The following is a 23,749-nucleotide window of genomic DNA, read 5'->3' on the forward strand; positions in this document are numbered from 1 at the left end:
GTGGAGGCAATGTGATGGTCTGCGGGTGCTTTGGGGGTGGGAGATTTGTAGAGGGTAAAAGGGATCTTGAAGAAGGAAGGCTATCACTCCATTTTGCAACGCCATGCCATATCCTGTGGGATGGCACTTAATTGGAGCCAATTTCCTCCTACAACAGGACAATGACCCAAAGCACAGCTCCAAACAATGCAAGAACTATTTAGAGAAGAAGCAGTCAGCTGGTATTCTGTCTATAATGGAGTGGCCAGCACAGTCACCGGATCTCAACCCTATTGAGCTGTTGTAGGAGCAGCTTGACCGTATGGTACGTAAGAAGTGACCATCAAGCCAATCCAATTTGTGGGATGTGCTTCAGGAAGCATGGGATGAAATCTCTTCAGATTACCTCAACAAATTGACAACTAGAATGCCAAAGGTCTGCAATGCTGTAATTGCTGCAAATGTCAGATTCTTTGATGAAAGCAAAGTTTGAAGGACACAATTATTATTTAAATTCAAAAATCATTATTTATAACCTTGTCAACGTCTTGACTATATTTCCTATTCATTTTGCAACTAATTTCATGTATGTTTTCATGGACAACAAGGACATTTCTAAGTGACCCCAAACGTTTGAAAGGTAGTGGATGTTAGTCACCAACAGGTTTTGAGGGAGGGTAGCTTTTAGTGTTTATGGATGTGAAATTGTTTACGTGGTGTGACTGTGTGTGTGGGTATTTTGGCGCCTGAGTTGCACATGCCTTTTCCCAGATGGAAATTGTCCAGCTTGGGCCTCCACCAATCACAAGTCCTGACTCGTCACACACCCACCTTTACCCAAAACACACAAGGGCACACTCACCCTCTCTCTAACCCCCTTCCTCCCTCTCCCTCTTTCCGCAGTTCGTATCTTACTCTCTCTGTTCTAGCTGATATTAGTCAGCTGGAAAAATCCAAAAACAAACACGGAACTGCCTTGATCCCCATGTGTGTGTCCTCACACAGAAACCCCCAGAAACACTAGGGGAACACATAGACAAAATCACAATGCAGACTGAGAGAGGTCTAGTCAGGTACTGTTGACCTCAGGCAATCCTGTAACCTCTGACCTTTCTCCTGGCTTTAGACGACAGACCAGTTAAGCCACCTCTTCGTGTAGGTATATTTACTGTAACACTCAATCCAAAACATTCACACACCCCTTCAATCACGCTCACAAATGAATACCTGCTGCACGCTGTCACACACGTCAAACGACAGTTTGTCCTTTCGCTCTCTGTTGTACACACAACCCTAGTGCCTCCCACATAGTTTGCCACAAACTCTAATAAACCCAGGGAGAATGCACACACTGTTCGGCATGAGTTGTGTCCTCCTGCCACCCCACCCCTTCTCAGTGGCATGGCTTTATATATATATATATATATTATATATTATATATATATATTATATATATATATATATTATATATTATATATATATATATATATATATATATATATATATATATATATAAACACACACACACACACACTTAATTGACATTCACTCCTCTCCATTTGTCTCTTAGAACTTATGTCAGCACTGGGGCACAAGGACACACGCAGACATAGACAGCCCTTCTCTTTGAGTGGTTGTAGTGGCAACACTGCCCATGTTGTTGTGGTTGTAATGTTTTAGTCCTGATGAGGGAGGTCACTTCAGTTTGTTTGGTTTGTTGAACAAACTCTTCATTCTATCCTGATGTCATTGTTTTTCTAGTCGAGCCCAGGGGATTGCCAGTCAACATTTAACGCTTCGCTCTGTTTTATTGTGAACTTTACAGACAAAACCTACATTGGATTCAGACCACATATTCTCAGCATTGTGGGTAGATAGATGTCATGTCATGCGGCTTGATTTAGGACATTCAATTTATTTAAAGACATTCAATTGATTTAGGGACATTATATTTATTTAGGGACATTATATTTATTTAGGGACATTAGATTGTAACGGTACACTGCTTGCTTGCTTGTAAAGTTTAACTTTTCTATTTCAAATGCAGACACCTTGTTCTACCAACCTCCGTCAGAGTTTTGGTTGACAGATACAAAACATGAAGCGGACAATTTGTTTTTAGGAAAACAGTCCTAATGTTGGAAACAAACAGCCTTATATTGTCACCAAGAGTAACATTTGTTTATTTTGCAAGCTATTGCACACACTATTTAATAAAAGTAGGTTTTAAAGGACCATAGAGTGAAGTCTGCTTTGTGTTTCCATTTTTGTGACGGAAAATCTGGTATCGTGACACCACTAATTAGCGGGAGGGATGGGGACAACTTTTGTCGCACGAGGTACCCAAGTTCAGAATGGCTGTCAGTCAAAACCCATACAGTGCTGTGAAGCGCAGAGACCGAGTTCTGATGTCATGTAAAGCATGTCGCTGTGTTCCAATTCAGGTGTTTATCCTCAAATCTGCCATTTTTTGTGCGATTCTACATGTAAGACCGGTTTGCACTCAGTTCGCAAAGTACTCTCGGCAGGCAAACACTATTGGTGTGTCTGAGCCCTTCGAGAGAGAGGATGAGACTACTAATCAGCCATGGTTCAGTGCTTCCTATAAACTCTGGAGAGAGAGAGAGGAGGCCTACAGCTGTATATTCTCGTTTAGGAGCCTAACATCGCCTCAAGTACACGGTTTGTCTCTCCCTCCATCTCTCTCCCCCCTCTCTTTCTCTTTGTTTCTCTCAGACACATTTGTTTTGTCTCCCTCCATCTTTCTCCCCCCTCTCTTTCTCTTTGTTTCTCTCAGACACATTTGTTTTGTCTCTCCCTCCATCTCTCTCCCCCCTCTCTTTCTCTTTGTTTCTCTCAGACACATTTGTTTTGTCTCTCCCTCCATCTTTCTCCCCCCTCTCTTTCTCTTAGTTTCTCTCAGACACATTTGTTTTGTCTCTCCCTCCATCTCTCTCCCCCCTCTCTTTCTCCTAGTTTCTCTCAGACACATTTGTTTTGTCTCTCCCTCCATCTCTCTCCCCCCTCTCTTTCTCTTTGTTTCTCTCAGACACATTTGTTTTGTCTCTCCCTCCATCTCTCTCCCCCTCTCTTTCTCTTTGTTTCTCTCAGACACATTTGTTTTGTCTCTCCCTCCATCTTTCTCCCCCCTCTCTTTCTCTTTGTTTCTCTCAGACACATTTGTTTTGTCTCTCCCTCCATCTTTCTCCCCCCTCTCTTTCTCTTAGTTTCTCTCAGACACATTTGTTTTGTCTCTCCCTCCATCTCTCTCCCCCCTCTCTTTCTCTTTGTTTCTCTCAGACACATTTGTTTTGTCTCTCCCTCCATCTTTCTCCCCCCTCTCTTTCTCTTTGTTTCTCTCAGACACATTTGTTTTGTCTCTCCCTCCATCTCTCTCCCCCCTCTCTTTCTCTTTGTTTCTCTCAGACACATTTGTTTTGTCTCTCCCTCCATCTTTCTCCCCCCTCTCTTTCTCTTTGTTTCTCTCAGACACATTTGTTTTGTCTCTCCCTCCATCTCTCTCCCCCCTCTCTTTCTCTTTGTTTCTCTCAGACACATTTGTTTTGTCTCTCCCTCCATCTTTCCCCCCTCTCTTTCTCTTTGTTTCTCTCAGACACATTTGTTTTGTCTCTCCCTCCATCTTTCCCCCCCCTCTCTTTCTCTTTGTTTCTCTCAGACACATTTGCTTTGTCAATCGTCATCACACACTTTTCACAGCTCTTCTACCCATCCTAGAATGTATTTTCATATCAGTGTAACATTTCCAGTAATTCCCATGTACCTGACAGTAAAACCAGCTGGGTCATTCCTCTCTCCTAAATTCACGTGTTTCCACGGACCCTGGCTGGCCAAAAAGGGAAGTCACATGTGCTTGAAGGACATGCGTTAAATGTGTGCTTTCTAGGCTCCTGTCAGAGAACCGATGGGAATATCGCCTCCTGCACACACACACACACACACACACACACACACACACACACACACACACACACACACACACACACACACACACACACACACACACACACACACACACACACACACACACACACACACACACACACACACGGAAGCCAAGACGCTCTGTCTCTGTGCTGTACAGTTACAGGCAAACGTCAAGGCAGGCATTTAACACAGCTATACTAACTTTACTTTGACATTTGTAAGAGATACAATCTCCTCTGTGTTTTTTTAGCATATGGCCCCTCTCCCTGGCGTTCCCAATAATCCGCCAGGGTTCATCCTGGTATATATGTTGTCTGCGCCAGAATGTGAAATATTTGCCTTCCAGGAACCAGGTTGCAGATGTCTTTTTACGAGTCCAGTGTCATGTCGGAACACTGCCAGGAACATTTTTACCATGTGCTTGCCGGCAGTGGAGGCTGCTGAGGGCAAGACGGCTCCTAATAATGGCCAGAGTGGAGCGAATGGAATGGCCTCAAACACATGGAAACCATTTTTTTGATGTGCACTACAGGTCAAAAGTTTTAGAACACCTACTCATTCAAGGGTTTTTCTTCATTTTTACTATTTTCTACATTGTAGAATAATAGTGAAGACATCAAAACTATGCGATAACACATATGATTCCAGAGCATGTACAGAGCATTGTCGATAATCACATGGCTGATGGATGGTGGACTAGTAGAGAAAGTCTGCTGAGAATGGCCCAGCTCATGAACAGTACTCTGAATTAATATTATTGGGACTCAAAAAAGTAGGTAATAATGCTTGAATCCTTCTGACTCTATGAAATGTCTATTATTAACTTGATTAAATGATCAGAAGTATTTTCAGTATGATAAAACTTCCTCTGCCAAAGTGGTTCTGTAGATACTGTACTGTAGTAAACCTGTGTTGGGCTTATATTTTACTCAATACCTTTGTACTCTCTGCTGGTGAGCTTGCATTACTGCACTCCTAATGCACTCAGTCAAGACTTTCCCAAGGCAGTGCGTCTGTTCTCCTATTGTATCAATATGTATTGATTGTGGTCAAATGATCAATGTTTGAGACTGTTCATGAATGTATCCCTCTCTCTTTCTTCCTCATCCCCTGTTCCCCATCCCCTGTTCCCCATCCCTTTCTCCCTCCAGATACCCAACATGTTTGGCAGTCGGACCTCCACCATCATGTCTCTGATGATTGGCTCCTACGCCTCTTCTGCCGTCACCTTCCCTGGAGTCAAGGTAAACACGATGATGTCGTCAGAGAAGGACACACATTTGTGACTGTTGCCTCGTATCACTCATACAAATAGAATACATGTTCAGCCTTCATATGTTACGTGAAGAGGTCAATGAAGTGTCCAAAGTAAGTTCTGCTTTTCTCTACTAATAACACCCCATGTTCTCTCCCTCTCTAAGCTGATCTATGATGCAGGCGTGTCGTTCCGGGTGATTATGTGGGTGTGGTCGGGTCTAGCAGGCGTCGTCTTCCTCAACTGTTTCTTCAACTGGCCAGGGGAGGCCTTGCCCACGCCGGACGAGGTCGACTACATGTCAGTACAACACTGAAACAACATTACTACAATGTCAGAGCACTGATTTAAAAAAAAAGAATGGCTATTATAATATTTTTACCATAACACTTCCACAATGCTAGAACAATATAGATACAGTTGAAGTCAGAAGTTTACATACACCTTAGCCATATACATTTAAACTCATTTTTTTTTTGGTATAATTCCTGACATTTAATCCTAGTAAAAAAATCCCTGTTTTAGGTCAGTTAGGATCACCACATTATTTTAAGAATGTGAAATATCAGAATAATAGTAGAGAGAATGATTTATTTCAGCTTTTATTTCTTTCATCACATTCCCAGTGGGTCAGAAGTTTACATGCACTCAATTAGTATTTGGTAGCATTGCCTTTAAATTGTTTAACTTGGGTCAAATGTTGCGGGTAGCCTTCCACAAGCTTCCCACAATAAGTTGGGTGAATTTTGGCCCATTCCTCCTGACAGAGCTGGTGTAACTGAGTCAGGTTTGTAGGCCTCCTTGCTCGCACACGCTTTTACAGTTCTTCCCACATTTTCTATGGGATTGAGGTCAGGGCTTTGATGGCCACTCCAATACCTTGACTTTGTTGTCCTTAAGCCATTTTGCCACAACTTTGGAAGTATGCTTGGGGTCGTTGTCCATTTGGAAGACCCATTTGCGACCAAGCTTTAACTTCCTAACTGATGTCTTGAGATGTTGCTTCAATATATCCACATAATTGTCCTACCTCATGATGCCATCTATTTTGTGAAGGCCCTCCTGCAGCATACCGTGCTTCACGGTTGAGATAGTGTTCTTCAGCTTGCAAGCCTCCCCCTTTTTCCTCCAAACATAACAATGGTCATTATGACCAAACAGTTCTATTTTTGTTTCGTCAGACCAGAGGACATTTCTCCAAAAAGTACAATCTTTGTCCCCATGTGCAGTTGCAACCCGTAGTCTGGCATTTTTATGGCGGTTTTGGAGCAGTGTCTTCCTCCTTGCTGAGCGGCCTTTCAGGTTATGTCGATATAGGACTCGTTTTACTGTAGATATAGATACTTTTGTACCTGTTTCCTCCAGCATCTTCACAAGGTCCTTTGCTGCTGTTCTGGGATTGATTTACACTTTTCGCACCAAAGTACGTTCATCTCTAGGAGACAGAACGCGTCTCCTTCCTGAGCGGTATGACGGCTGCGTGGTCCCATGGTGTTTATACTTGCGTACTATTGTTTGTACAGATGAACGTGGTACCTTCAGACGTTTGGAAATTGCTCGCAAGGGTGAACCAGACTTGTGGAGGTCTTGGCTGATTTCTTTTGATTTTCCCATGATGTCAAGCAAAGAGGCACTGAGTTTGAAGGTAGGCCTTGAAATTGATCCACAGGTACATCTCCAATTGACTCAAATGATGTCAATTAGCCTATCAGAAGCGTCTAAAGCCATGACATCATTTTCTGGAATTTTCCGAGCTGTTTAAAGGCACAGTCGACTTAGTGTATGTAAACTTCTGACCTACAGGAATTGTGATAAAGTGAATTTCAAGTGAAATAATCTGTCTGTAAACAATTGTTGGAAAAATCACTTGTGTCATGCACAAAGTAGATGTCCTAACCGACTTGCCAAAACTAAAGTTTGTTAATAAGACATTTGTGGAGTGGTTGAAAAGCAACTTTTAATGACTACAACCTAAGTGTATGTAAACTTCCCACTTCAATTGTAAGTGAAAACATGATCATGTTACCATACTGAAAGCAAATAAACAACTTTCTTTATTTTCCTCCTCAGTAAGCAGTTAGCGTTGACTGATGTGTCTGGAGACCATAAGGGGGTGGGGGAGAGTTTGAGTCAGAAGAATGGAGACCTGAAACACTCCACTGAGAAACTCCCAGCCGTAACACCGAGTGAGTCAAGAACACACACCGGAAAACAGAACGTTGCCCTTATTTACATCTCATATACGCATATTAACTGTCTGCCCATCTCTCTCTCTCTCAGACACCATCCCATTCCGTAGGTCCGTGTTCTCGCCCATCTTCCTGTGGAGTTTGGTTACCATGGGGATGACCCAGCTCAGGATAATTTTCTATATGGGTGCCATGAACAAGATGCTGGAGTTCCTCGTCACCCACGGCAACCCTTACTGTGAGTGACAAACAAACCACACCTACTGACAACCAACGTACTGACAAACCAGACCGTGACAGTCAACTGACACACCAGGCCGTGACAGTCAACTGACACACCAGGCCGTGACAGTCCACTGACATACCAGGCCGTGACAGTCCACTGACATACCAGGCCGTGACAGTCCACTGACAAACCTGGCCGTGACAGTCCACTGACAAACCAGACCGTGACAGTCAACTGACACACCAGACCGTGACAGTCCACTGACATACCAGGCCGTGACAGTCCACTGACATACCGGGCCGTGACAGTCCACTGACATACCGGGCCGTGACAGTCCACTGACATACCGGGCCGTGACAGTCCACTGACATACCGGGCCGTGACAGTCCACTGACATACCGGGCCGTGACAGTCCACTGACATACCGGGCCGTGACAGTCCACTGACATACCGGGCCGTGACAGTCCACTGACATACCGGGCCGTGACAGTCCACTGACATACCGGGCCGTGACAGTCCACTGACATACCGGGCCGTGACAGTCCACTGACAAACCAGGCCGTGACAGTCCACTGACAAACCAGGCCGTGACAGTCCACTGACAAACCAGGCCGTGACAGTCCACTGACATACCAGGCCGTGACAGTCCACTGACATACCAGGCCGTGACAGTCCACTGACAAACCAGGCCGTGACAGTCCACTGACAAACCAGGCCGTGACAGTCCACTGACATACCAGGCCGTGACAGTCCACTGACAAACCAGGCCGTGACAGTCCACTGACAAACCAGGCCGTGACAGTCCACTGACAAACCAGGCCGTGACAGTCCACTGACAAACCAGGCCGTGACAGTCCACTGACAAACCAAACTAACTGACAGTCAACTGACAAACCAGGCCGTGACAGTCCACTGACAAACCAGGCCGTGACAGTCAACTGACAAACCAGGCCGTGACAGTCCACTGACATACCAGGCCGTGACAGTCCACTGACATACCAGGCCGTGACAGTCCACTGACATACCAGGCCGTGACAGTCCACTGACATACCAGGCCGTGACAGTCCACTGACAAACCAGGCCGTGACAGTCCACTGACAAACCAGGCCGTGACAGTCCACTGACAAACCAGGCCGTGACAGTCCACTGACAAACCAGGCCGTGACAGTCCACTGACAAACCAGGCCGTGACAGTCCACTGACAAACCAGGCCGTGACAGTCCACTGACAAACCAGGCCGTGACAGTCCACTGACAAACCAGGCCGTGACAGTCCACTGACAAACCAGGCCGTGACAGTCCACTGACAAACCAGGCCGTGACAGTCCACTGACAAACCAACATACTATCATGATTCCCTCCATGTAAATGTGTTCTAATAAAGTTGTCCTGTCCTTTCTTTCCTTAGCCTCTGTTTTGATTGTCGAGGCAGAGGAGAAAGGTGAGAAATGTCTCCTGGTGAAGGTGCACGTCCTTGTCGTGTGTGTGTATGGGTGTGTGATGATCAGCCCATGTTGCTGGGTTTTAAAGTTTTGTTCCAGTTTTTCTTCTTTCTGTTAATACTTGTACGCCGGCTATTATTATCTTCACTTGCAAATAAAAAGCCTACTCTGGGCAAGAACAATCAGTTCTGACTTGTTCCCTCCTCAGTGTAAAATCATACCGCTGGGTCTTTCTCACAGGGTGTCTAAATGTGTGTTCCCTTCTCTCTCCAGTGAGTTTCTACTCGTCCATCTTCGGCTCTCTGCAGCTGCTGTGTCTGGTCACCTGTCCTCTGATTGGCTACATTATGGACTGGAGGATGAAGGACTGTGTGGACGAGACCAGAAAAGACACAGAGAAGAGGTGTGAGAAAGAGAGAGGGGGAAGCTGAATGGAAGTAAGAGGTAGATAGATAGATGTCTTATCTCATTGTCCCCTGTCCAATCCCACTCAGACCAGCAGACGGGCTAACGAGAGACAAGAAGATACAGAAAATCACTAATGCCATGAGAGCCTTCATCTTCACCAATCTGCTACTGCTGGTGTTCGGAGTGTGCTGTCTGATAGACAACCTGCGGCTCCAGGTACACACACACACGTTTTTCTCGTTCATTCGTTACCAAACACACACAAATGCACACACTACCCCACCTCCAAATGTCAACACACTCCTTCCCTCTTCCTCTCTCTGTAGATCCTGACCTTCATCCTCCACACCATTGTCAGAGGGTTCATCCACTCCTGTTGTGGAGGCCTGTATGCTGCTGTGTAAGTACTCAACTTCGTCATCATCTTTACATACAGAAATTGACTTGAGAAATAATTGCCCATTCTCTCTCAGATACCCCTCTAACCACTTTGGAACTCTGATTGGGCTGCAGTCGATGATCAGTGCTGTGATCGCCCTGCTGCAGCAACCCCTCTTCATCGTCATGGTGGGATCCCTGCACGGAGATCCCTACTGGGTGAGAGACACACGCTCAGTTTTCCAGTGCAGTTACCCATACTGTACAAGACTTTGTAACCCCTCACTTGTCTAACTTCCCATATCTCTGTCCCTTTATCAGATCAACCTGGGCATGATCCTCTTCTCATTGGCTGGCTTCTTGTTGCCTGGATACCTTTTCTACCATTGCAGACACCTGATCCAGGAGAAGGAGGCTCAGGACAAGAATGCCACTGGCCAGGAGAGAGAGGCTCTCAACCACTCAGAGATCAATGGCCTCAAACACCATAGCAATGGTCACAGCATCCAGTAAGCGGAGGAAGTGGTTCTGGAGCAATGCTAAGAATTTTGGGAACTGTAGGATTATTTGTATCAATGTTCATATTATCCACCCAATCACTAACCACAATATCGTCAAGTAAATGTTATTTTTTTGCATTGTTAGCATTATTGCTGTTTTTGTTGCCTCATGGCTTTATTCAATCTGTATCGTGGAAGTTCAACGCTTAAGCCCAAATGAAATTTAAAGGCAATGTTCCCACGTTGGCGGAGACTGCATTCACGGTAAACGCTGCGTATGTCGGCTCAATCGGAAATGACCATGACTTTTCTAGCGCTTCAGCGATGCAGATTGAATAGAGCCCTAAACCATAGAACTTCCAACCATGATCCACTAACATGTCAGGACTTGAAGTCAAATACTAGTCAATGGAGTTGCTTGAATTGGAATGTCTTGATAACTTATCAGAATTGTTTTGTTGTTGATTTATTTGCTGTGTGGCTAGTCCAAGACTTCTATGGTACTTGAAGGACCCTTCAGGGACATGTTACTCCTTTAATATTTCTCAATCCATGTTGACAATGAACACACGACACCAAAGAATGATATTCAGATATGAATTGTGCAGCTTCTACTGAAACAAAACAACGATAGTGTTTCTGTTTCGGTTAATCAAATATGCTGAGTGTCACAGACGAAGGATGTATCAAAATGACATGTAAGAAAATGTGAATAGCATAGTTAAGGTTGTACTACGAGGCTTGGGTGAAATCAGACACCTAGTCAGGAAGAATGCTACAGTTTGTTATACCAAATATTATGCCATTGCTTTTTGTATTGCAGTCATATTTTTCTTATCGCATAAACTAACATGCATACAGACACACACATGTGCTGGCTCTTGCGCTCACTCTCTTTCACAGACAGACTGACTGTAGAGACACTAACTTAACTACCTCTTCTATTCCCTAACCGTCTCTCTACAACCCAAGACCCATTTGTGTGCCTGTGTGAGAGTGTACCGTGTGTGTAGATTTGTCTTTTCATTGGTCATTATCACTCATTAGCCATGTAATATGTAGATGTTTTATTTTTGGTATGATAGTTTTATTTTTCAAACAATATAAACATATACAGACAAAAGACAACGTAGATCCTATGCCTAGATTGTTTAAAAATTGAGGAAGTGGAGTCAAATTGGTCATTCTCCACTGTACTCGCATTTCAAGATTTTGTTTTTAAACATGAAAACAGTGTGACACTTGACACCCAAAGCTGAGACTGATTTTGAAAAGTAGACAGATGCAATGGTAATGTGTCAAATACTTTTACAGCTTTGTGACCAGGAATTAACTTGTGTGTAAAACAATATGTATTTACTGTCTGTTTGTACCTTTTATATGCAGACATGTTAAAAAGGGGATTGTTATTATTACCCAATGTTTTCATTGTAATGCCATGATTATAACTGCTATTCTGATTATGTATGCTTTCTGTGTTCTCTACCCGGTTAGTGTAGAGTGTACAAAACATTAAGAACACTTTCCATGACCTTGTCCAGGTGAAAGCTATGTCACCTGTTAAATCCACTTCAGTCAGTGTAGATGAAGGGGAGAAGTAAAAGAAGTAAAATAAGTATTTGTGCCTTGAGACAAAGATTGTGAATGCGCAAGCAAAGATATTTAAGTGCCTTTGAACGTGGTATGGTAATAGGTGCCAGGCTCACTGGTTTGTGTCAAGAAGTGCAACCCGGCAGGGTTTCACGCTCAACAGTTTCCCGTGTGAATCAAGAATGGTCCACCACCCAAAGGACATCCAACCAACTTGATACAATTGTGGGAAGCATTGAAGTCAACAACGGGCCATTATCCTTGTGGAATGCTTGCGAATTGAGCCTGTTCGGAGGGCAAAAGGGGGCCGTGCATCTCGTTCTAAGGAAGGTGTTCCTAATGTTTCGTACACTCCATGTAAGTAGAGCGAAGGGTTTTTTTTCTCATGCAAATGTGTAATGGTGTAATGCTCCACATAGAAATGTGTAACAACACTGTCTAATGTAGAAAGACAAGTTCTCAATATAAATAGTCTTGAGGCTTTTGTATTATGCATCTGTTAATGTCAATCATTACCATAGAGTGACAAAGGGAGGATGGAAATGTTGTTTTTGTACCTGCCATAGAATTGAATGTAAAACCACAGCGACAGACTGTACCAAACTTCACCTGGGAAACCAACGCCATGTCGAGGGTGGCTACAACATAGAAAAAGAATGTGTGAGGCTTTCTACTTCTATGGGCTGCAACGCCATGTTTAAAAAATTTTTTAAGTGTACAGTACTTTTCCTCAGGGGCATGTAGGTGATATATATCATAACGATGAAATGTATTGTATCCCCTCCCCATCACGCTCTTTCTATAGCTTTGTTGTGTCAGAAGTGATATGCAATTTCTTTCTGCCTTCTCTCATCTGGGGACTAAGTCTCATCAAATAAATAAACAAATATGTAGGAAACTGTCCTGTGACTGTGTTTGCCCGTTGATATTCCTGACAGTATAACAAATGAGTACTTGGCAGAATATTCGTATATAAATTAAATTGTTGAATTGATGTTTTCAGATTGCAAACACATGACGCAGCATTTTCCTGACCACGACTTCGCTAGTCACACTTTAGCTGGATGAGAGACCATATGCCCAAGACTGAATCAGCATGTCACTCAAGACAACCTTTCAGGCATAGGGGAGAAGACCATACAACAGAAAGAGGAGCAACGCAGCACAGACAATAATAAAAGTTTATTGGAATATAATTTGTAGTCAGAATATCCCAAACAAATGAAAAAGGGACACTCATCATATACAGTGCCTTCGGAAAGTATTCAGACCCCTTGAGTTTTTCCACATTAAGTTGCGTTACAGCCTTAATCTAAAATGGATTAAATCAAATAAAAAATCCTCAGCAATCTACACACAATACCCCATAATGACGTGAAAACAGGTTTTTAGATATGTTTGCAAGTGTATTTAAAATAAATAAAAACATACCTTATGCAAGTAAGTATTCAGAACCTATGCTATGAGACTTGAAATTGAGCTCAGGTGCATCCTGTTTCCATAGAAAAAGCTCAAGGATGATCAATGACTTGACTGGAGTCCACCTGTGGTAAATTCAATTGATTGGACATGATTTGGAAAGGAAAACACCTGTCTATATAAAGGTCCCACAGTTGACAGTGCATGTCAGAGCAAAAACCAAGCCATGAGATCTAATGAATTGTCAGTAGAGCTCCGAGACAGGATTGTGTCGAGGCATAGAGCGGCAGGGTAGCCTAGTGGTTAGAGCGTTGGACTAGTAACCGGAAGGTTGCAAGTTCAAACCCCCGAGCTGACAAGGTACAAATCTGTCGTTCTGCCCCTGAACAGGCAGTTAACACACTGTTCCTAGGCCGTCATTGAAAATAAGAAATTGTTCTTAGCTTGCCTAGTTAAATAAAGGTAAAATAAAAAAAATGTAAAAAATAGATCTGGTGAAGGGTACCAAAAAAATGTCTGCATCATCAATCAGAAGGTCCCCAACTACACAGTGCCCTCCATCCTTAATAAAAGGAAGAGGTTTGGAACCAACACAACCTAGAGCTGGCCGCCCAGCCAAACTGAGCAATTGGGCGAGAAGGGCCTTGGTCAGGGAGGTGACCAAGAACCCGATGGTCACTCTGACAGCTCTCGAGTTCCTCTGCACTCCACCAACCAGGCCTTTATGGTAGTGACCAGATGGAAGCCACTCCTCAGTAAAAGGCACAATGACAGCCAGCTTGGAGTTTGTCAAAAGGAAACTAAAGGTGACTCAGACCATGAAAAACAAGATTCTCTGGTCTGATGAAACCACAAATGAACTCTTTGGCCTGAATGCCAAGTGTCACGTCTGGAGGAAACTTGGCACCATCTCTACGGTGATGCATGGTGGCAGCATCATGCTGTGGGGTTGTTTTTCAGCGGCAGGGACGAAGAGACTATTCAGAATCGAGGCAAAGATGAACGGAGCAAAGTACAGAGAGATCCTTGATAGAAACCTGCTCCACATCATTCAGATACTCAGACTGGAGGCAAATGTTCACCTTCCAACAGGACAACGATCCTAAGCACACAGCCAAGACAACGCAGGAGTGGCATCGGTCCAAATCTCTGAGTGGCCCAGCCAGAACCCGGACGACCATCTTTGGAGAGACCTGAAAATTGCAAGCAGCAAAGCCCCCCACCCAACCTGACAGAGCTTAAGAGGATCTGCAGAGAATAATGTGAGATACTCCCCAAATACAGGGATGCCAAGCTTGTAGTGTCATACCCAAGACGAATCAATGATGTAATCGCTGCCAAAGGTGCATCAACAAAGTATTGAGTAAATTGTCTGAATACTTATGTAAATGTTATATTCCCGTTCATTTTGTATACAGTAATCAAATATATTTATAAAGCTCTTTTTACATCAGCAGATGTCACAAAGTGCTATATAGAAACCCAGCCTAAACCCCCAAACAGCAAGCAATGCAGATGTAGAATTACAGTGGCTAGGAAAAACTCCCTAGAAAGGCAGGAACCTAGGAAGAAACCTAGAGAGGAACCAGGCTCTAAGAGGTGGCCGGGTGGAGTCCATTTGAGGCGAGACTGAACATCTTGAAGAACAAACGTTCATAGATGACCATTAGGGACAAATAATAATCACAATGGTTGCAGAAGGTGCAACAGGTCAGTACCTCACGAGTAAATGTCAGTTGGCTTTTCATAGCCGAGCATTCAGAGGTCGAGAAAGCAGGTGCGGTAGAGTCGAAAAGAACAGGTCCGGAACAAGGTAGCACGTCCGGTGAACATGTCAGGATTCTGCCGCTGGCAGAATAATTTTAACTGGAGCAACAGCACGACCAGGTTAACTGGAGACAGCCAGTACAAGTCAAAAGTTTGGACACAGCTACTCATTCAAGGGTTTTCTTTATTTTTTTTACATTGTAGAATAATAGTTAAGGCATCAAAACTATGAAATAACACATGGAATCATGTAGTAACCAAAAAAAGTGTTAAACAAATCAAAATGTATTTTATATTTGAGATTCTTCAAAGTAGCTACCCTTTGCCTTGATGACCGCTTTGTCCACTTTTGGCGTTCTTTCAACCAGCTTCATGAGGTAGTCACCTGGAATGCATTTCAATTAACAGGTGTGCCTTGTTCAAAGTTATTTTGTGGATTTTTTTTCCTTCGTTTGAGCCAATCAGTTGTATTGTGACTAGTTAGGGGTGGAGTACAGAATATATGGACTTGGTCTTTTACCAAATAGCACTATTATGTCAAGAATAGCTCAAATAAACAAAGAAAAAACAACAGTCCATCATTACTTTAATACATGAAGGTCAGTGTAACCTGGAACATTTCACAAACCGCTAAGGTTTCTTCAAGCGCAGTCTCAAAAACCATCAAGCGCTATGATGAAACAGGCTCTCGTGAGGACCGCCACAGGAATGGAAGACCAAGAGTTACCTCTGCTGCAGAAGATAAGTTCATTAGAGTTACCAGTCTCAGAAATTGCAGCCCAAACAAGAGTTCAAGTAACAGACACTGTGTGAATCAGGCCTTTATGGTCGAATTGCTGCAAAGAAACCAATACTAAAAAAGGACACCAATAAAAAGGGACTTGCTTGGGCCAAGAAACACAAACAATGGACATTAGACCTGTGAAAATCTGTCCTTTAGTCTGATGAGTGTAAATTTGAGATTTTTGGTTCTAACCACTGTGTCTTCGTGAGACGCAGTAGGTGAACGAATGATCTCTGCATGCGTGGTTCCCACATGAAGCATGGAGGAGGTGGTGTGATGGTGCTTTTCTGGGGACACTGTCTGTGATATATTTACAATTCAAGGCACACTTAACCAGCAAGGCTACCACAGCATGCTGCAGCGATACGCCATCCCATCTGGTTTACGCTTTGTGGGACTATCATTTATTTTTCAACAGGACAATTACCCAAAACACAGGCTGCATAAGGCTGTATAAGGGCTATTTGCCCAAAAAGGAGTGATGGAGTGTTGACCTGGCCTCAACAATCACTCAATCATAATTAACTCAATTGAGATGGTTTGGGATGAGCTGGACCACAGAGTGAAGGAAAAGCAGCCAACTAGAGCTCAGCATATAAATTAACTCCTTCAAGATGGTTGGAAAAGTATTCCAGGTGAAGCTGGTTGAGAGAATGTCAAGAGTGTACAAAGCTGTCATCAAGGCAAAGGGTGGCTACTTTGAAAAAGATCAAATACAAAATGTAGTAACACTTTTTTGGTTACTACATTATTCATGTGTGTTATTTCATAGTTTTGATGTCTTCACCATTATTCTACAATGTAGAAAACAGTAAAAATAAAGAAAAACTCTTGAATGAGTAGGTGTCCAAACTAGTGGTCGACCGATTAATCGGAATGGCCGATTACAAGTTTTCATAACAATTGGAAATCTGTATTTTTGTACACCGATTTGGCGGATAAATATATATATATTTTTTTACACCTTTATTTAACTAGACAAGTCGGTTAATAACACATTTTTATTTTCAATGACGGCCTAGGAACGGTGGGTTAACTGCCAAGTTCAGGGGCAGAACGACTGTTTTTTACCTTGTCAGCTCGAGGATTCAATCTTGCAATCTTACGGTTAACTAGTCCAACGCTCTAACCACCTGCCTCGCCTGTTACGCGAATGCAGTAAGAAGCCAAGGTAAGTTGCTAGCTAGCATTAAACTCATCTTATAAAAATCAATCAATCATTATCACTAGTTAACTACACATGGTTGATGATATTACTAGTTTATCTAGCGTGTCCTGTGTTGCATATAATCGATGCGGTGCACATTCATGAAAAAAAGGACAGTCTTGCTCCAACGTTTACCTAACCATAAACATAAATGCCTTTCTTAAAATCAATACACAAGTATATATTTTTAAACCTGCATATTTAGTGAATATTGCCTGAAAACGTGAATTTCTTCGTCACTTCTCTTGCAACAGAGTCAGGGTATATGCAGCAGTTTGGGCCGCCTGGCTCGTTGCGAACTGTGTGAAGACTATTTCTTCCTAACAAAGACAGCCAACTTCGCCAAACGTGGGATGATTTAACAAAAGCGCATTTGCGAAAAAAGCACAATCGTTGCACGACTGTACCTAACCATAAACATCAATGCCTTTCTAAAAATCAATACACAGAAGTATATATTTTTAAACCTGCATATTTTGTTAAAAGAAATCCAGGTTAGCAGGCGAAATTGTGTCACTTCTCTTGCGTTCATTACACGCAGAGTCGGTGTATATGCAACAGTTTGGGCCGCCTAATTTGCCAGAATTTTACGTAATTATGACATAACATTGAAGGTTGTGCAATGTAACAGGAATACTTAGACTGATGGATGCCACCCGTTAGATAAAATACGGAACGGTTCCGTATTTCACTGAAAGAATAAACATTTTGTTTGAGATGATAGTTTTTGGATTCGACCATATTAATGACCTAAGGCTCGTATTTCTGTGTGTTATTAGGTTATAATTAAGTCTATGATTTGATAGAGCAGTCTGACTGAGCGATGGTAGGCACCAGCAGGCTCGTAAGCATTCATTCAAACAGCAATTTCATGCGTTTTGCCAGCAGCTCTTTGCAATGCTCCAAGCATTGCGCTGTTTATGACTTCAAGCCAGTCAACTCCCGAGATTAGGCTGGTGTAACCGATGTGAAATGGCTAGCTAGTTAGCAGGGTGCGCGCTAATAGCGTTTCAAACATCACTCGCTCTGAGACTTGGAGTAGTTGTTCCCCTTGCTCTGCATGGGTAACGCTGCTTTGAGGGTGGCTGTTGTCAATGTGTTCCTGGTTCAAGCCCAGGTAGGAGCGAGGAGAGGGACGGAAGCTATACTGTTACACTGGCAATACTAAAGTGACTATAAGAACATCCAATAGTCAAAGGTATATGAAATACAAATAGTATAGAGGCTAAATATTATTTGAGGCTAAATTGATTTTATTGATGTACTATATTAAGTTAAAATAAGTGTTCATTCAGTATTGTTGTAATTGTCATTATTACAAATAAATAAATACAAATTTAAAAACTGGCCGATTAATCGCTATAGGTTTTTTTTGGTCCTCCAATAAATCGGTATCAGCGTTGAAAAATCATAATCGGTCGACCTCTAGTCCAAACTTTTGACTGGTACTGTAAATTATCAAAAATGTCTAAAAACCTGTTTTTGCTTTGTCATTATGGGGTATTCTGTGTAGATTGATGAGGGAAAAAAACAATTGAATCACTTTTAGAATAAGACTAACGTAACAAAATGTGGAAAAGGTCAAGGGGTTTGAATACTTTTCCGAAGGCACTGTACTCAGTCAGAACATCAGTGACCTTCTGTCTGTCATACTGTAACAACATTACTCTACCATGCTCACATCCATTCTGCCACCCACACACTTTCTCACAAACTCACATACTGTACAAACAGACATTTGCGTATCCCTCTCTCACAAATGCATAATCTCTCGTATCTGCATACATTCTCACAAAAAGTTCCTGATTCTCTTCAAACACACTCACACGCTGCTCCTCACACACACACCGTGTCTGTCTGGTCTATCGGAGGCTGTTGCTGTTGGGCTGAGAGCCAGCCAAGCCAGGGTGGTCCGGACTGTGGCGGTTCTGCAAGAAGAGGCACAAACACTATAGAAAAAGTCCCAACCCATAGCCATTGGCTCCAGCTCTAAATCAATCCCCTCCCTCCTAACCCCTATGCCTCCTACATCCAAATGTCAGTGAAAGAGGTGGATAGTGGGTCAGGACAGTAAGTCTTACCTTCTTCTTTTTCTTGTCCTTCTTTTTCTTCTTGCGATCGGGGTCGTCATCCCTCTTTTTCTTCTTCTTCTTGGGGTCAGAGTCTGACGGGGTTTCTGTAAAAACACAAGGAAGGGTTTCAAAGGATGTGGGATGGTGTGTGTGTGTGTGTGTGTGTGTGTGTGTGTGTGTGTGTGTGTGTGTGTGACCTTGTGGTATGGGATCTTGTGGTCGGTGGTGTTTGTGCTTGTTTTTGCTCTTCTTCTTTGGGGGCTGTATGTGCATCAGTCTGTACTGCTCTGGTAGCTGGAACACAAACACAGAGTTTATACCATCTTCACATCTTCGTTAGCAGTACAGAAATTGTACAGCCAAATGTTGATTAATAAAGTTCCCTAGAATGTGTGAGCTGTGTTGGGTAGGTTACTTTCTAAACATAATCCATTCCAGTTAAATGCACACATTTGTAATCAGTAATGGAACTGTTCAATTACCTAAACTCAATAACGTAATCAGATTATTGTAAGTTACTTTTGGATTACTTTCCCCTTAAATTAAGAAGTATTAGAAGAAAACAAAAAGGATCCATCAAACGCATTTCACCATTGTGGTATCTGACTTGTGGCCAGACTCAGGTGGAACAAACTTAAACCTGTGTCTTTTTTCAATGTTGAATTGAATATCTCTGAGAAAACAGGAAGGTGTGAATTTATTTTTTTGCAAACATTCTTTCTGAATTTAAAAGTAGTCCAAGAAGTATCTATAATAATAATAATATATATCTATAATAATAATAATAATAATAATATATATATATATATATATATTTTTTTTAAATAGTCAGGTAAAGTAACAGATTACCTGTAATCAGATTACCTGTAATCAGTTACTCTCCGTGTGTGTGTGTGCGCATGTGCATGCTTGTGTGTGTGTTTACAGGTCCGGTGTGTAGTCTGAAGCCGGTGAGGCTGGCTCCGGTCAGAGGGCTGAAGGAGTTGCCACACACTGGAGGCTTCTCTATCAGAGAGCGCAATGAACTGCCATCCTGGGTGCCAGGACAGTCTATCATACCTAGAGAAAAAAACTAAGTTATATTTTCACAGACTGGATAGGTGCAGTGAAATGGGAGTCAGCTGTAGTAGTACGGCGTCCCTTGAGCAAATTAGGATTAAGTGACTTCTTCAAGGGCACATTAAAAACCATGTCTCCTCAGGTATTTGAACCAGTGACCTTTCAGTTACTGGCCCAATGCTCTAACCACTAGGCTACCTGCTGCACAGAAGAGAAGTGAAAACGGAGACACTGATTACATAGAGGAGAGATGGAGAAGAGGCAAGTGTGTGAGGTATGGGAATACTCAGTGTGATGGGTCCACAGAAAATCACTGACATGCACAGACAAAAACACACAAAGTAAACAGCGCAACTGTGCTGTGTGTGTAGTTCACCTGGTAACTCTGGCAGGAAGTTGCTGAGCTTCTCCTTAACCTTCTTGCCACAGAACTTGTTGTAGGCGTGTTCCAGGTTGTAATGGGTGATTAGGTTGGTGTTGCCCGTCAGCTCATTGCCCACTGTGGGGCAAACACAAAGGATAAGACACTGTCAATACAGTAACAAGATCCATACAGACGTCAATGTCCCATTCAACGGTCCAGAGTGAGTAACTTATGGCTAATGTAGAAACTAGGAAGTGTACCTAAAAATTGATAAAGCAAAGATAACACTATCTGCTAGAGAAATTAGATTTAAATTCCATACTGACCACGGCACACACTTGGGCTAGGCCTACAGAATGCACCATCAATTAATATACTACCCACTGGGCTAACTAGTCAGTAACCAGCTTGCTCTAGAGCAGGGTTTCCCCAAACTCGGTCCTGGGTCACCCCTTGGGTGCACGTTTTGGTTTTTGCCTGAGCACTACACAGCTGATTCAAAGAATCAAAGTTTGATGATGAGTTTGTTATTTGAATCAGCTATGTAGTGCTAAGGCAAAAACCAAAACGTGCACCCAAGGGGAGACCCAGGACCGAGAATGGGAAACCCTGCTCAAGAGAACCCAACGGAGTAAACTGTTTACAGCCGGCCCCCCTTTACAGGTCATTATTCTATTGAATGGACTAGTAACCAATTACCACACATGTTAGTTAATATTAGAAAATAACACGAGATAGCAAATAATAATATTCCACTCAAGTATGAATAAACATATTACGTACTGCCTACACTGAAATGTTAACTTTACCTGGTAGCTCTCGCAGTAAATAAAAAGGTTCGTTCATTGCTCCCGGCTTCCGTAGAGCAGGCCCCTCATCCCCGTGCTGAGGTGGCATCTGAGCCGCTATTGTGACTTGATTTGGCGGCAGAGGCGGTGTTGGTTTTCCCGGTCCGAATCCCAAAGACGATGATCCGGGTGGTCCCTGAGCTTCATTTTGCCCATACAGATTTGAAAACATTTCCGTCATGTCTATTGCGAGTATCTAATATAGATATATTTTTAAAGACATCGATTTCCTCCCCTATACTTTTAGTTTTGTACACATTGAGCCACGATTGTCTGACAACAACTTGTCTCGACTTCTTTGTGGCATAGTCGGCGTAGTACCGTAATACCAGCAATATATTTGCCGGTTAAATTGTATTGACAATGGTCCCGATATGAAAGTGTTCGTTTCAAAAGTTAATCTTGTATATTTGAATTATGTACTGTAGCTACTAAATGAAAGCAATGCGTTTGTGTTGCGTTTTTGTATTTTGAGTTTATTTAATAACAAAAAGCGCAAGGCAGACATTGGAATAAAATAACTGGTATACTCCTTACAAAAATGCAGTTTACAGATGTCAGGGTTAGAGTTATGATTCAAATTGGTCAAATCCATTCTGCTTTAGAACAGGTCATTACTCAGGGTTAAACATCAAAGGTCGCAGGAGGGCAGAGGAAGGAAGAGAGCGCTTGGAACTCGGCAAAAGCTGTCTGTGCAGGTGCCTAGAGATGCAGGAAGAAAAAGAAACAATGAAAACATAATATTGCTAAACCAAAGCCAAAACTGACACTGACTCATTCCATATACAGGTTAGAGGACTTGTGCAGCTCTGTGCCCCCCAATGCAGTGATTCTCCATCTTGCTCACCTTCCACTCGTCCACAGCTGTTGCAATGCGCTGTTCGGTCTGAGTGATGCCCTCCCTGCCTGCCTGCACCCTCTGAGCCAGCACAGCATTCTCCTGCAGAATCTTTTTCAGCTCCCTCCGCAGGTAAGCCTCCTGCTTCAGGTAGTATGGTGTCACAAAACTACACAGGTCCTGCTCAGGCACTCCACTGGGACGCCTGGGGGACATGAAGAGGAGTAGGGTGAACATAAGTGGCCCTGGACACTCATCTAAGGTCAGATCTTACAAGATGAACACACATAAATGGATGTAATGGCATACAGGACAATCCAAGATGGAGGAAGACACTAGGCACAGCAGCATACAGACACAAACAAAGAGACCAACATCCTCTTTGATGGTGACAGTGACTAACCATGCAGGGTCTTGGCTGTCCTTAGCAGATTCTTCCAGTTTGTTCAGCTCATCCAGTTTGCACTGTAGCTCCCCCTCTTCGATCAGTTTATTGATGTCATCCTGTATAAGTGCCACACACACACAGTCAAAATTCTAACATTCCCTCATATGAAGTGTACTTAAGGGATGGTGACCAACCTGTATAGTCCTCTGTAGGTCTTCTATGAACTGCTTGTGGATGTTCTCTGTCACCTGTGGGTTCTTCTGGTAGAACGGATGGAACGTGTGGGCAAATCTGTGAAAACTGACGACAGGTTCAGACAGATTTAGCTGTCTAGTATCCCAAGGGTGCAACATTGTTCATCTCAACGTAATATATAGCCAAATGTATCATTCACGAACTACTTACCTTGCATCGGATATAAACTTCTGTAGGCTCTTCTCCATTACTTTGTTGAACAGCAATAGCCTGTTCCTCCGGGGCTCGGCTCCGTCTGACCGGCGAGAATCATTTCCATGACCCGACGACGGAGACGAAACATCTCCTGTTGCATTACTAGACGGATCCTCCACATTATCTCCTGAACTTTTATCACCTTTGTGACGAATTTCCTCCTGAGTTGTTTCACCAGTTTCTTCCATGTTCAACTTTTTTTTGTTTTTTTTTGTTTACAGTACCCGCCAAAGCGCTAGAAACCTACAAGAAACGCCCATCTACGGAACGCCAACATATACAAAAAGTTACTGTCATTGTACGCACGCGCAGATAGGTATTCTATGTTACGTACATTCACTTTGAGCAATATTTGGTTGAGCTTTTGCTGCATCAAATGTAATTTTCCTCAAACTGCTTTCTTTCTCTTCTCTATGTTGCATGCTGCGCGAACATGGGGTTGATCACCTTAGTTATTGCTTTCTTTTACCACTTACCTCAAATAAACAAATGGCTCTTCAAGCCTTATTACATATTGTCTACATTGATGTCCACTGCATTCCTCATACTTAGGAAGTGTCCGGGACTTTGCGAAAACCTGAACACTGAACGGGAGGACCGGAACCCATGCGACTTTGACTTGGTCAGTATCAGGGAAGCGTG

General features: G+C 42.9%; 3 protein-coding genes across 7 annotated transcripts in view; 1 reads left to right on the top strand and 2 right to left on the bottom strand.

Annotated features, from left to right (window-relative positions):
* Positions 1–12,813, top strand: part of slc43a1a (solute carrier family 43 member 1a) — a 31,475-nt gene extending 18,662 nt beyond the window's left edge. For all 3 annotated transcript variants that reach the window (XM_052510167.1, XM_035765053.2, XM_035765047.2), the window contains exons 6-15: positions 5,076–5,168; positions 5,346–5,479; positions 7,250–7,365; positions 7,460–7,606; positions 9,002–9,034; positions 9,309–9,438; positions 9,530–9,659; positions 9,770–9,843; positions 9,917–10,040; positions 10,143–12,813. In XM_052510167.1, coding sequence (XP_052366127.1) covers positions 5,076–5,168; positions 5,346–5,479; positions 7,250–7,365; positions 7,460–7,606; positions 9,002–9,034; positions 9,309–9,438; positions 9,530–9,659; positions 9,770–9,843; positions 9,917–10,040; positions 10,143–10,334 — 1,173 coding nt within the window. In that variant the 3' untranslated portion in view covers positions 10,335–12,813. The remainder of the gene's footprint in view (positions 1–5,075; positions 5,169–5,345; positions 5,480–7,249; positions 7,366–7,459; positions 7,607–9,001; positions 9,035–9,308; positions 9,439–9,529; positions 9,660–9,769; positions 9,844–9,916; positions 10,041–10,142) is intronic.
* A 265-nt stretch (positions 12,814–13,078) lies between these two features.
* On the bottom strand, positions 13,079–21,748 carry med19a (mediator complex subunit 19a). 3 transcript variants are annotated; one of them, XM_052510189.1, is made up of 7 exons: positions 21,393–21,748; positions 20,596–20,718; positions 20,086–20,219; positions 19,358–19,454; positions 19,170–19,264; positions 18,937–19,016; positions 13,079–15,826 (listed from the first exon to the last, which is right to left on the bottom strand). In XM_052510189.1, the coding sequence occupies exons 1-6, from the start codon at positions 21,610–21,612 to the stop codon at positions 18,951–18,953; spliced, it is 735 nt and encodes a 244-aa protein (XP_052366149.1). In that variant the 5' UTR covers positions 21,613–21,748; the 3' UTR covers positions 13,079–15,826; positions 18,937–18,950. The 3 variants fall into 3 exon arrangements, with proteins under 3 accessions (XP_052366149.1, XP_052366138.1, XP_035620959.1); XM_052510178.1 differs by having other exon boundaries at positions 13,079–15,829; XM_035765066.2 differs by having other exon boundaries at positions 13,079–19,016.
* Positions 21,749–21,880: 132 nt separating this feature from the next.
* Positions 21,881–23,399, bottom strand: si:dkey-6i22.5 (polyamine-modulated factor 1). The gene is made up of 5 exons (XM_035765077.2): positions 23,063–23,399; positions 22,852–22,957; positions 22,673–22,773; positions 22,279–22,474; positions 21,881–22,133 (listed from the first exon to the last, which is right to left on the bottom strand). Exons 1-5 carry the CDS (start codon positions 23,293–23,295, stop codon positions 22,056–22,058), a joined length of 714 nt encoding a protein of 237 aa, XP_035620970.1. The 5' UTR covers positions 23,296–23,399; the 3' UTR covers positions 21,881–22,055.
* Positions 23,400–23,749: the final 350 nt, after the last annotated feature.

Source organism: Oncorhynchus keta, chromosome 4 (genome assembly GCF_023373465.1).
Source record: "Oncorhynchus keta strain PuntledgeMale-10-30-2019 chromosome 4, Oket_V2, whole genome shotgun sequence".
Lineage (NCBI taxonomy): Eukaryota > Metazoa > Chordata > Actinopteri > Salmoniformes > Salmonidae > Oncorhynchus > Oncorhynchus keta.

Excerpts from the sequence above, each read along its gene's own strand:
- med19a (XM_052510189.1), bottom strand. The coding sequence starts at position 21,612 with ATGACGGAAATGTTTTCAAATCTGTATGGGCAAAATGAAGCTCAGGGA. Across the intron at positions 20,220-20,595 it reads CTTCCTGCCAGAGTTACCAG|GTATGATAGACTGTCCTGGC; the intron begins GTGAACTACACA and ends TTTTTTCTCTAG. Across the intron at positions 19,455-20,085 it reads TCAGACTACACACCGGACCT|CTACCAGAGCAGTACAGACT; the intron begins GTAAACACACAC and ends TTTGTGTTCCAG.
- si:dkey-6i22.5 (XM_035765077.2), bottom strand. The coding sequence starts at position 23,295 with ATGGAAGAAACTGGTGAAACAACTCAGGAGGAAATTCGTCACAAAGGT. Across the intron at positions 22,475-22,672 it reads GACAGCCAAGACCCTGCATG|GCGTCCCAGTGGAGTGCCTG; the intron begins GTTAGTCACTGT and ends CATGTCCCCCAG. Across the intron at positions 22,134-22,278 it reads CAGCTGTGGACGAGTGGAAG|GCACCTGCACAGACAGCTTT; the intron begins GTGAGCAAGATG and ends CTGCATCTCTAG.